Below are 13,041 nucleotides of genomic sequence, written 5' to 3' on the forward strand. Positions count from 1 at the left end.
TTTTTTCCGACCGATACTACACATCCAAAACATTTACATTTTTTCCGACCGATACTACACATCCAAAACATTTACATTTTTTCCGACCGATACTGCACATCCAAAACATTTACATTTTTTCCGACCGATACTGCACATCCAAAACATTTACATTTTTTCCGACCGATACTACACATCCAAAACATTTACATTTTTTCCGACCGATACTACACATCCAAAACATTTACATTTTTTCCGACCGATACTACACATCCAAAACATTTACATTTTTTCCGACCGATACTGCACATCCAAAACATTTACATTTTTTCCGACCGATACTACACATCCAAAACATTTACATTTTTTCCGACCGATACTACACATCCAAAACATTTACATTTTTTCCGACCGATACTACACATCCAAAACATTTACATTTTTTCCGACCGATACTACACATCCAAAACATTTACATTTTTTCCGACCGATACTACACATCCAAAACATTTACATTTTTTCCGACCGATACTACACATCCAAAACATTTACATTTTTTCCGACCGATACTACACATCCAAAACATTTACATTTTTTCCGACCGATACTAAACATCCAAAACATTTACATTTTTTCCGACCGATACTACACATCCAAAACATTTACATTTTTTCCGACCGATACTACACATCCAAAACATTTACATTTTTTCCGACCGATACTACACATCCAAAACATTTACATTTTTTCCGACCGATACTACACATCCAAAACATTTACATTTTTTCCGACCGATACTACACATCCAAAACATTTACATTTTTTCCGACCGATACTACACATCCAAAACATTTACATTTTTTCCGACCGACACTGCACACCAAAAATATTTACATTTTTCCGACCGACACTGCACACCCAAAATTACAATGTTGGTTCATAGTATTTGCACGTGGGGATCATGACAACGATTATCAAGATTAAATTTAGGGCAGATACTTCGACAACCTGCCACTTACAAAATGGGGTGCCTAATCCGACATCCGTTCTTAACAGGGGTAGGTTGAGGGTGTCTATTCCAAAAGCCATTCTTAGCATGAGGATGTTGAGAGTGTCTATTCCAAAAGCTGTTCTTAACAGCTGGGCCCAACTCTCTTCCTGATCTACATCAATGACCTCCCTAAATACATACTTAAATCATTCGTTGACATCTATGCTGATGACACGACCATCTACGGCAACACATCAAAGGCTGTAAATGACAAAGTTCTCTCTGATTCTCTCTCTCCTCTGATCTCGAGCGCGTGGTTCAATGGGGGAAGACGTGGCTGGTTACCTTTAATGCATCCAAAATCAAACTCCTATCCTTACATCATCAACGCTCTGATCCCCATCTGGCATCAATTGTGATGGATGGCTCTCGTCTGGGTGAGGCCCCGTGTTTTGACAAGCTTCTGGGTTTGACCTTTACTCCTGATCTGAAATGGAACACGTACATCAAGTCTGTTGCCAAAGTCGCTGGAAAGATGGTGGGATCCTTCTACCGCTCCAGAAGATATCTCACTACTGGTGCAATTCTCTATCTATATAAAAGCCAAGTACGTCCAAGGATGGAATACTGTTGCCATATCTGGGCAGGAGCTGCTAAAATCAGCCTATCCTGCCTTGACAGAGTACAAAATAGACTTCGTGGCTTAGTGGGGGATGCCCTTTTCTCTACCCTGCAATCTCTCTCCCACAGAAGAGACGTTGTGAGCCTATCCTTGTTTTATCGTTATTTCCATGGCAGGTGCTCGTCTGAACTCCAATCTCTGGTTCCCCCTCGCCAATCTTTCACGAAAAACACCCGTCTAGCTGAAATCACAGTGAAAAATTTCCCCCACTCTATATCTGTGCCTAAATCAAAACGTGGATTCCATGAACAAAGCTTCTTTCTTAGAACTGCACGCCTGTGGAACTCTGTTCCGTCTGCCTGCTTCCCACCTAACTACAACTTGGATGTCTTCAAGTCCAACGTTAACAAATTCCTAATGAACCTCCCCCTTAAGTAAACACTTTATCAAATCTCCACACTAACGTAATGTACTTGCAATAACCCTTATCCCTGAGTGGCTTCCGGGCCTTGATAAGTAGTGATCACTGTGTAAAAAAAAAAAAAACATGCGGAGGTTGGAGGTTTGGGGTTGGGGGTTGGGCAATACCAACAACGGCCGTACTTAAACTTTTTACGTGGTTGGAGCATGCTTCCGCCGGGTAACGCCGTTTAACAGGTTCTGCTAATATATATATATATATATATATATATATATATATATATATATATATATATATATATATATAGCAATCATGAAGAACATTTTTTATATTCATGATTAAAAGAAAAAAAATATTTAAAAAAAACCCAAATCGGTTCTCGTTAGATTACCGAAGTTAAACAATGCAAAGCCTGGACAATAACAGATGGGTCACCATTTGGGAACCCAGGCGTTGTATATACGAGGACGTCGAAACGTTTTTTCAAGGACTGCAAAAACCTAACGTCGTCATCTCCCCTGACGGGGATAAACATGCGACTGGGGTCAGCTTGTGAAATTAATATTCTTATGAAACTTCCTCCTGCGAACGATGTCGCTTCAACCACTTCGAGTGAGTGCCACTTCGATTTGGTCCAGACTGGTTTCGCTCTCACTCAACAAGAGTTGTATGGAGGGATGTATACATATATACAGTAGTTTTGTCAATATTAATATATACATGCATTAGTTTTGTCAATAGTAATATATACACACACAATAGTTTTGTCAATATTAATATGTACATACAATATTTTTGCCAATATTAACAGTAATTAACCAAAGTGATCTAAAAAAAAAAAAAATGACTAAAAACTTTCTGTTCATTATTTTAAGGAAAGTAATTTAAGGGAAATGAACAATATTTTTGTAAAAAAAGATGTCCTGAAAAATCGAGAAAATTTCACAGAAAAGTGGGAAGAGTGACTACTTTCTTGATCGATTTCTTTTCATCTCCTCCTCTCCCTCCCTCTTTTCCCTCTCTCTCTCTCTTTTTCGCCACGTTTCCTTTTTTATTATTTTTAAATTCATTTTTTGTTCGTTTCGTATTTGTTTTCAAACGTTCGTTTACAGTCTTTTCTTTGAGCTGTTGTTGTTGTTGTTGTTGTCTTCGTCGTCGTTTTTGTTGTTGTTGTTGTTGTTGTATTTTCAGGATGAATTTAACTGAAGATTTCACGTGCTCATCCGTTATGGTTTTAGTGTGAAGACAAGTCACACGATCATCATGAATCGCATCTTCCACTTGGTGCGGATTGCTAACCCACGTAACTGATGTTTCGCCATTTCTTCCGATCTAGGCCAAGTTGGTTGATGGATGCCAAACTGTTGAGGGATGTCCAGTAAAAAAACATTTTCTCTGCACTTTCTCCTTGGCTTTCCTCTGTCTCTTTTGCCTTCTAACATACCCTCAAAGCATAACTTTGACAGGCAAGCGGTTGATCGTTTGACATGGCCAAAGAGTTTAAAGGTTGTTTTTTCTTTTTTCGATCTGGCGATGTCCCGCAATGAAAGTTACACGAACGGTTTTACTATTCGTGTACAACAATTTTTTTTTTTTAAAATCACCATTACACTCCGTCTAAATCAAAATCAGTTGCTCCTTGTTGTTCTTGATTTAAGAATCTCGGGTTGCTCGAATGACGTCCCTAAATATCCCGTGAATAGGGAATCTGCAAGAGATATTTGTCGTACCTTGCCGTGTCTTAATTTGTTGTACATAAATAAAACTCATCACACGAATAACAAAACAAAATCTATTTTAGTACGTTAAAAATATACATGTCGGTAGATATTTAAGCTCTAGTGCGCTTTCCATATATATATATATATATATATATATATATATATCGTAAAATTGCCAACTCATTAATGAAACAGCTGTAATGGAAAAATCCAGGAAATAAACGAAGGTTATAAAAAGAAAACGCGAGTCTTTGAATTTTCAACAAAATTTTGCACTATATATGCTCTGTCCCTATTAAATAGACACATTGAGCTTAACCCAAAATTAACGGTGACTGGTTTTTAAAATAACAATCTAGACCCGTTAAACGAAAACGGTATACATTGAAAGTAACGACATTTCAAAAACAAACTTTAAAAAAATTTTTACTGCTCCTCGAATTGAGCTGATACATTATACCGTTTATCATGTTGACTAAGGAGGAAATAACATTCATCCCCAAAAACATATTCCAATACACAAAACGTACATGATGGACATGGTACAAGCCGTGAATTCCTTTCTGAAAAGAATTCGATGGAGGATCTTTCACCACAAAAGTACAGAAGAAAAAACACAGATGGATGCACACAAACCCGAATTACACAACCACAACTGTAAATGAAAACACAGAAATCCCTTATGATATAAAATATAAAATTAAATCCAGAAAATTCCCACAAGTAATTTCTGCCTTAGAAGCGTTTGAATTAGACATATTAAAATGGATAAAAAACCTAAAAATCAAGGAGAAACACAAGTACATGAAATCAATAATACCTTTTAAAAATATTAAAGACAATCCGAACTTGATGATTCTAGCAGACAACCCCATGAATATATACAGCATGGATTTTGAAACCTACAACAACCTAATTATGAAGGAACTCAATAAAAACCATAGAGTAGCAAGTAAAGAAGAACTAAATTCTGAAACCTTAAATATAAGTGAAAAAATGGAGATAGAGGGATATACACCACTGTACCCACGTTTTACCCTAAAAGATCATAAACCAGAATTCAACAATAATTCTAGCCTTAGACTGATTTCTCCATGTATTTCAGATTTGGGAAACATTTGCAAAAAAATAATAGACGACATCCTACCTAAATTAAAAAACAAAATTTACCATAACCTGTGGAAATCATCGGTAGAGGTAATTGAATGGTTCGGCACACTACCCCAAGGCAAAAATAGAAAATTCCTTATGTTTGATATAGATTCATATTACCCCTCTATTTCACAAAATCTCTTCGAGGAAGCACTAGAACTAGCTAGAAAACTAATAAAGATAACAAAATTAGAATTAGACATTATAAGACTAGCAAGAAGAACACTAATTAAATATGATAACAAACTATGGACCACAAAGAACAGAAACCCCAACTTTGACGTCACAATAGGGGCCCGGATAGTGCATAAGTAGCAGACCTTGTAGGTCTTTATATACTAAATGAACTATGTAAAAAGATTCCAGGACTAAGAGAAGGATTATACAGGGATGATGCATTATTCTACTTGAACTCAGCAAATATGTTATTTGAAAAAACAAACAAACAAAACATTAAACAATTCTTCAGTAAACTGAACAATAGATTCAAACCATAAATGTGTAAACTTCTTAGGCATAACCCTGAATCTAGACAACAACTCCTATGAACCCTACCATAAACCCAACCAAACGTTATTCTACATAGATCACAAGTCCAACCACCGAATAGTATGAAAAAAGCACTTATACCTAGCATCTCAAAAAGAATATCCAAAATATAACAAAATGAAGAATTATTCAATAAAAACAAGGAATATTATAACCAAGCCTTAGCTAGATCAGGATATAAAGAACAAATTAAATTTGTTAAGGAAACTCAAAACAATAACATAGGTACAGAAAGAACAATAAACAATGCAAATGTAATATCTTACAACATGTCGATGAGGGAATATAAAAAAGGAAAAAAAAAGAGCAAAAACAAATGAAAAAATAAAACATACAATAAACACAAAAAAGAAAAATGTAAAGATAGACCATAATAAAACTGAAAGAGAAGTTAAAAAGAAAAATAGAAGGAAGAGCCAGACGTTGTTCAATCCACCGTTCAGCCACCATACAAAAAGGTAATTTTACCAAATTATAGAAAAAAATTTCCCGCAAGATAGTAAACTAAGTAAGATAATTAATAAAAACACTGTTAAGCTATCCTTCTCAACGTCTGCTAACTTAACAAATTGGCTTAATTGGCTCAAATAACACAAAATTAAACAAATTTTTGAAAAACAGAGATAGGACAGAAAATGAATCTAAGAATGTAAAAGAATGTAACTGCCGGGACCCTAATTAATGTCCACTGAGGGGGAACTGCTTAACTTCAAACGTAGTATACAAATGTGAAGTTATAAGAAAAATGTGAAGTTATAAGAAATAATGAAACTAAAGTATATCTGGGGAGCACCGGAACTTTATTTAAGGACAGATATCGTAATCATCTAGCATCGTTTAAAAATGAAACTGAGAAAGAAAAGAACACCACAAATAACGAAAACAACAACAATGTAAATAAAAATGAAAACAACGGTAGAAAGGATCATAACAATAGTGACAACCACAACTACTATAACGAAAATAGAAACAGGGCCAATAGTAATTGCGAAAACAACCGGAAAAAAAAACAAAGAAAAACTCAACCACTTTAGCAGTATGGATTAAGGAATTAAAGGAAAATAAAACTGAATATAAATTAAGATGGTCAATAATTGATAAGGGGGGAAAATATAAACCTAGCAAATCGAAAAGATGCAACCTATGTATATTAGAATCTTACCATACACTAATATCAAAAGAAAAATTATTAAACAAAAGACTAGATGTAAATGCACGGGTGTTTGCACAGAAACAAATATTTAATTTCACGCACTAGAGCAGATTAGGGAAAAATGCAAGGGAGGTAATCCTAGATAAAAAACTGATACCACGAGAGTGACCTTCCCTGCATCGGGTAATATAATACGAATTCAAACACTAAGCAAAAAAAAAAATATATCAAAATAAACACGTATAAATATAGGAATAAAATTATATAAAATTATATGATAATTGGAAAAAAACAAATAGGAAAAACAGGGAAAATTAAAACAAAAATAAATAATTAATAAATAAAAAATAAAAATACGAAAGTACGGGTTAAAATGGAAAACCATCTTTACATAACACCAAAAGATGCAGTAAGTGAGGAAGCATGGCTGTGGAAATCTTTTTACCAGAATACGATGTCCAGCATGTTAAAAATATACCATTTGTTTTACAAATCTAATGGATAAACATCTGAAGAAGTTGGTGAGGACGGGATATTTTTACGGAAAAATTGCCAACTTATTAATGAAACAGCTGTAATGGAAAAATCCAGGAAATAAACGAAGGTTATAAAAAAGAAAACGTGAGTCTTTGAATTTTCAGCAAAATTTTGCAATATATATATATATATATATATATATATATATATATATATATATACGCAGATAATCATATAATGATTAGATCACTCTGACTGACGTAAGGAAAGATTTAAAAATAAAATGTTTAAATGTCATCATTATTTCACGTGGTTAACGGTACCCGAATGGATACGGTCCTTGCTAATGAAGCCAGGGATGGCTTCTGTCGCCGGGTTCGAATCTATCGACTAGTGTTAATCGTGACACCCAGAACTGAAGATTCCCGAAAGGATGAAACACTAGTATCTGTTGGTATTTAATAATTATTATAGTAATTATATATATATATATATATATATATATATATATATATATATATATATATATATAAGGGAACAAAACAAAATTATAAGTTCATCAATGTTTCGTCTTTATTTTAAGATTTCCTTTAGAAAATATACTTTCCTTTTAGTTGCCTATGGTTTTTCTTTTTCGTTTGGAACTAAAGACATCCATCTCACATTATAAACACAAGTATATTTTCAAATACTGTACTTGTATTTTATTTCTTCAAATCAATCATCTTGAGGAACTCTTGACATAAAAACGAAGCGTTGATAATTTGATGTGTTCCTCTTTCATCTTTCCATCAAGTTCGAATATTATTTCAATAATCGTCATATATATATATATGTGTGTGTGTGTGTGTGTGTGTGTGTGTGTGTGTGTGTGTGTGTGTGTGTGTGTGTGTGTGTGTGTGTGTTTATATATATATATATATATATTTATACACTCATGAGCAAAAAAAATGGACCAAGTGTGAAAGAAGGAAGAAATCGATTTTTCAATATTTTTCAATGAATTTTTGTTAATTTTAACTGAAAATTTCTATTTTGCAGATCATTATTATTATAGCATATAATAATAAGTGAAAAATTAATCCTAAAAATGGTAAGACCGCATCTTGGCGAGGATATAAAAAACCGAATTGCAGGATTAAGGCAGTCCAAAATGACAGATTTTTGATAATTTAAGAAAAGAAAATATGAAAACATCTATTACTTTTGTGAAGCGGATTGGTCAAAGGTTCGAAATCGAATGCTTGGTAAAAGGGAAATCTGGATCTGGTCGCCCTAGAGCATTCACTTTGAAGAACGACCACAGGCTTAAATTAACTGTTTTCAAGGATTGAAAGAAAACTTATGTTGACCATAGCAAAGAATTCACAGGGGCTGGAAATTCTCTTTCTATATATACAATATCTAGACGAATGAAAGAAATATGATTTTCTTCTAAAAGGTGTGCAAATAAGCCATTTTTATCCAAGAAGAACATCAATAAATAGAAAGAGATTTTTCTCGTATTATGGCAAGAAAGATACAGACTGGTTCAGGAATGTTTTCTGGTCAGATGAATCAAGATTTACTCTTGTTATTGATGCTCCCGATGCTCCCGAATGGTGCAATCGAAGAATTGGAGAAAGATTTTCACCAAGTTGCATAAAAATGACAGTTAAACACGGGAATGGAGAGATAATGGTATGGGGAACTTTTACTGCAGCAGGAGTTGGGAACTTTTTAGATGTGAGGAGTCAATCAATGCAAAGGAATACATTTGAATATTAGAAACAGGACTGTTAATAAGTATCCAGAAGCTGGGAATATCCCAGAACATTATTTTTCAACAGGATAATGCCCCTGCACACACTGCTAAAGTCACAAAAAATGGTTTTCTGATAATTCAATTAATGTGATATTTTGGCCAGGCCAAAGCCCGATTTAAACACAATCGAGAATATTTGGTCCATAATATCTCGTACATTGGATGGAAGAACTTTTTCGAAAAATGACAAACCGTGGGAAGTTGTGCAGAGTGAATGGAATAGCATTTCCTCTTCACAGTATTCCACTTTGGTTGAGAGGATTTCTATAAGGATTGATCTTTTAAAGAAATCAAAAGGGAATGCAATTGCATCCTAAGCATTTATTAAAGTAAATGTTTTGTTCTGTGTTATTAGTCTCGTTTAAGTTTCCTTGTTCAATTGTTCTTTGTTCAATATAGCTTTTAGTGTAATTAAATGTATAAAATTTGTTTGGCCCATTTTTTTTGCTAATGTGTGTGTATATATATATATATATATATATATATATATATATATATATATATATATATATATATATATATATATATGACAATTATGGAAATAATAATCGAACTTGATGGAGAGATAAAAAAGAAACAAATCAAATCATATATATATATATATATATACATACATATATATATATATATATACATACATATATATAGTTTTTAGAATTTTACACGTGCTATATATATTTAAATTGGATTTTATCTGTCTTCTTTAGATACGGCCGTGGTGCTTCCTGCGGTTCTTCAAGAAGTGAACATTGCTGTCATCACGAATGTAGAATGTGCACTGCGCTGGTCTCTCGTTACAATAGCGGAAACTCATGTCTGTGTTTACGAACCTTTCAAGTCAGCTTGCAATGTAAGTAAATTGTGTGATTGTTGAAATTTGTTAAAATTGAAGTAGCTTTTCAGTCTGTGGAGCATTTGTGCCAACGATAATAATAAGGCCAAAGAAACGATCTCTAAAATATCCAATGCTTACTTGTTAATATGACATTGCGGCCTAGAAAGAAAATGGCCGATGGGTTATTAGATTGTGTCTAGCAAGTTTTGTAAACGATGTTTATGACAATGATTTCATGTGGATTGAAGAAATCACAAAATTCTAACTTTTTATTATGCTATTTGATAATCGTGTAATAACGAATTCTTAGATTTTTGAAATCTGTAAATTTCCATGTGCATTGAACTGTTATTTTTGTCAGTTTTAGGTTTTACAGAAAATTTTCTTTATATGAAGCTCTGTCTACACATTACCGTTGAAAATACTTAATACTGATTGGATCAATTTTCTTTATATGAAGCTCTGTCTACACATTACCGTTGAAAATACTTAATACTGATTGGATCAATTTTCTTTATATGAAGCTCTGTCTACACATTACCGTTGAAAATACTTAATACTGATTGGATCAAAGTCAAGCACCTGTTCTCGTTATCTATATAAGCCAGCGCCCACGCGCTTGTTCTCAGTGAGATGCAGTGAGAGTCCCAACTTACCATAGGACCCAGATTATATTTAATACCAAGTTGTGTAGAGATTTCCAAATATTTTACGGCCATATCCTGGCCTATATTATTATATTCATTTCCTATATTATTATATTCATTTCCTATATTATTATATTCCTTGCCTATATTATTATATTTATTTGCCAACATTTATTGCTTTTGTTATTACCTGTTACATTTTTTTAATTCCAACTTCTATTCTCATCTTGGGTGTAATTGTGAGGGCCATGTAAACTTTAACTCCTTTATGTCGAACTCGGAAATCTGTACGATCTTTCGAACTGAGCTCTTTTATTTATATATAATCTACTAGGAAGGCGACTCGACGTTACCCGGGGTTGAATGATGATCAACGATTTTTTCACATTCCCATATTTTTATTGTCATCAAAATCGATGAAATAGATCATTTTTTTTTAATGAAATGGATTGCTCTAATCGTGGGCCTATCGCTGTGCACCTCGGGGAAGCTTCATATGCCTTTCGCAGTGACTTAGTCCACAATATATTGTAGTCTACATTGCACTGTAGAGAACCTTCTATTGATGTTATAATATTATTTTCATATACATTGACTTTCATTACAGTTATAAATGCAAAAGTAAAGTATTACGGTTCAGTTGTGCTCTAAACAGAAACATTCATTTCGAACGCGCCCCTGTCATATAAAAAATCGACTGTTGGTTTTATATGACTGTCAGTACTGATTTTACTGCGATAATGGCTTGAATTTAAGTTTAAAATAAAAAAAAGTCAAGAGTCATTTTTCAATTATGATTTAAACAGAAACATTAATTTTGAATATCATAGAAATGTCACATCAAAGAACCTACTGGCGATTTTAAATGTTGGACCTTTCGGCTTGCGTGGTAATAAAAGTTCTCAGATGTACTTGTGATGTTAGGCTGTGTAAGACGTTAAATTTGGTCAAAATCCCCTGTTTTTTTATCAGACTATTTCGATTATCGATTATTGATAGTTATCGATGACATTCTGACACAAACCTATCTAAGAACACTGCTAGGTACATAAAGTACCTTCTTGTGAAATTTCATATAAATCGACCCGACTGTTTTCGAGTCCATAGGGAACGAACTCACACAGATACACAAAGTTCCTTTTATATAATGACAAAGATAAGCGTAACTTGTACCAAGCATTGAATAACTTCAAGAATAATTGTTCAACTGTTCTAAAATACTAAAATTATCCGCAAGGATCCGTGGTAAAACAGATAAAAGTGCTAAGTTCATCAGTTCGATGTTATAGATATTAAAAGTTCAATCCTAAGTGCAGGATACTAAGAATTCAATTACGACTTTCTTAAGACTTCTACTTGGTCATGGCTAACAGAACGAAAGCAAGATAACCTTATGGATTAAATAATTTCGTTTGATGTTCTTTACAGATTCATCAGTTAAACGGAAAGATTCCAAAATTCGATAAGACGTTCCTGAAGAAAACTGTCAAAATTGTTGGCCTACAAAATGAGGTCAAACTGTTTGGAACACCCTGTGTATATATATATATATATATATATATATATATATATATATATATATATATATATATATATATATATATATAGTATAAAATTTTGTTGAAAATTCAAGGACTCACGTTTTCTTTTTTATAACCTTCGTTTATTTCCTGGATGTTTTTCCATTACAGCTGTTTCATTAGTGGTTAGGCAATTTTACGATTTGGGTGTCCATAAAAATATCTTGTCCCCACTAACTTCTTCAGATGTTTATCAATTAGATTTTTACTTTTTTTTTTTTCTTGAACGTCAAAAAACGACATTATTTTTGCACCAACCTAATAAAAGACTTTCTTGCGAATGATTGATTTGAAGAAAGAAAATAAAAAAAATAAAAAGACAAGTGCATGGTGTGTATGTGGGAAGTGGAATGTTGGTTCCCTCTTTCAATGCTAAAGACAATGTTCCGTCCGGGAAAGGGAACAAAACATTATTTTTCACATCACATACACACCAGGCATTTGCAAGTAATGCACTTGTGTTTTCGATTCCTTTTTTCTTTCAAATCAGTCATCGTGAAGAAGTCTTTTAAATGCAGACGAAACGTTGATCGAATTCATAGATATATCAAAAGATAATCAGTTTTGTTTGTTTGTTTTTATAATTGTCTTCATGGATGATTACAGATTGAGAATTTATGCAGTTGTTTTCGGGCATTTGTTTGCAGGGTGACAGCGGAGGGTCTCTGGTGTGTAAAAATGCCAATGAGACTTGGGAACTTGTCGGCTTGACCTCCTGGGGAATCACGACTTGCAGCGGCGCGTATCCAGGAGTGGACACGAGAGTCAGCTCGTTTGTTCCTTGGATACAATCTTACATTGAATAAAGCCATAACGAGTTGCGTTATAAAAAAACAGTACTTGGTTATTTTTGTATTCTTTTTCTTCTTCTTTTATTATTATTATTATTATCATTATTATTATTATTTTATTATTATTTTATTATTATTATTGTTGTTATTATTATTATTATTATTATTATTATTGTTATTTTATTGTTATTATTATTATTGTTATTATTATTATTGTATTATTATTTTTATTTTATTATTATTTTTATGTTGTTGTTGATGATGATGATGATGATGATGATGATGATGATGATGATGATGATGATGATTTATGTAAGGT

General features: G+C 33.1%; 1 protein-coding gene across 1 annotated transcript in view; it reads left to right on the forward strand.

The window, feature by feature from the left end:
- Positions 1-12,770, forward strand: part of LOC145292857 (chymotrypsinogen B-like) — a 106,315-nt gene extending 93,545 nt beyond the window's left edge. The window contains exons 5-6 of the mRNA XM_080138959.1: positions 9,577-9,719; positions 12,579-12,770. Coding sequence (XP_079995085.1) covers positions 9,577-9,719; positions 12,579-12,737 — 302 coding nt within the window. The 3' untranslated portion in view covers positions 12,738-12,770. The remainder of the gene's footprint in view (positions 1-9,576; positions 9,720-12,578) is intronic.
- Positions 12,771-13,041: the final 271 nt, after the last annotated feature.

Source organism: Euprymna scolopes, chromosome 14 (genome assembly GCF_053919585.1).
Source record: "Euprymna scolopes isolate OS-2025 chromosome 14, ASM5391958v1, whole genome shotgun sequence".
Taxonomy (NCBI): domain Eukaryota; kingdom Metazoa; phylum Mollusca; class Cephalopoda; order Sepiida; family Sepiolidae; genus Euprymna; species Euprymna scolopes.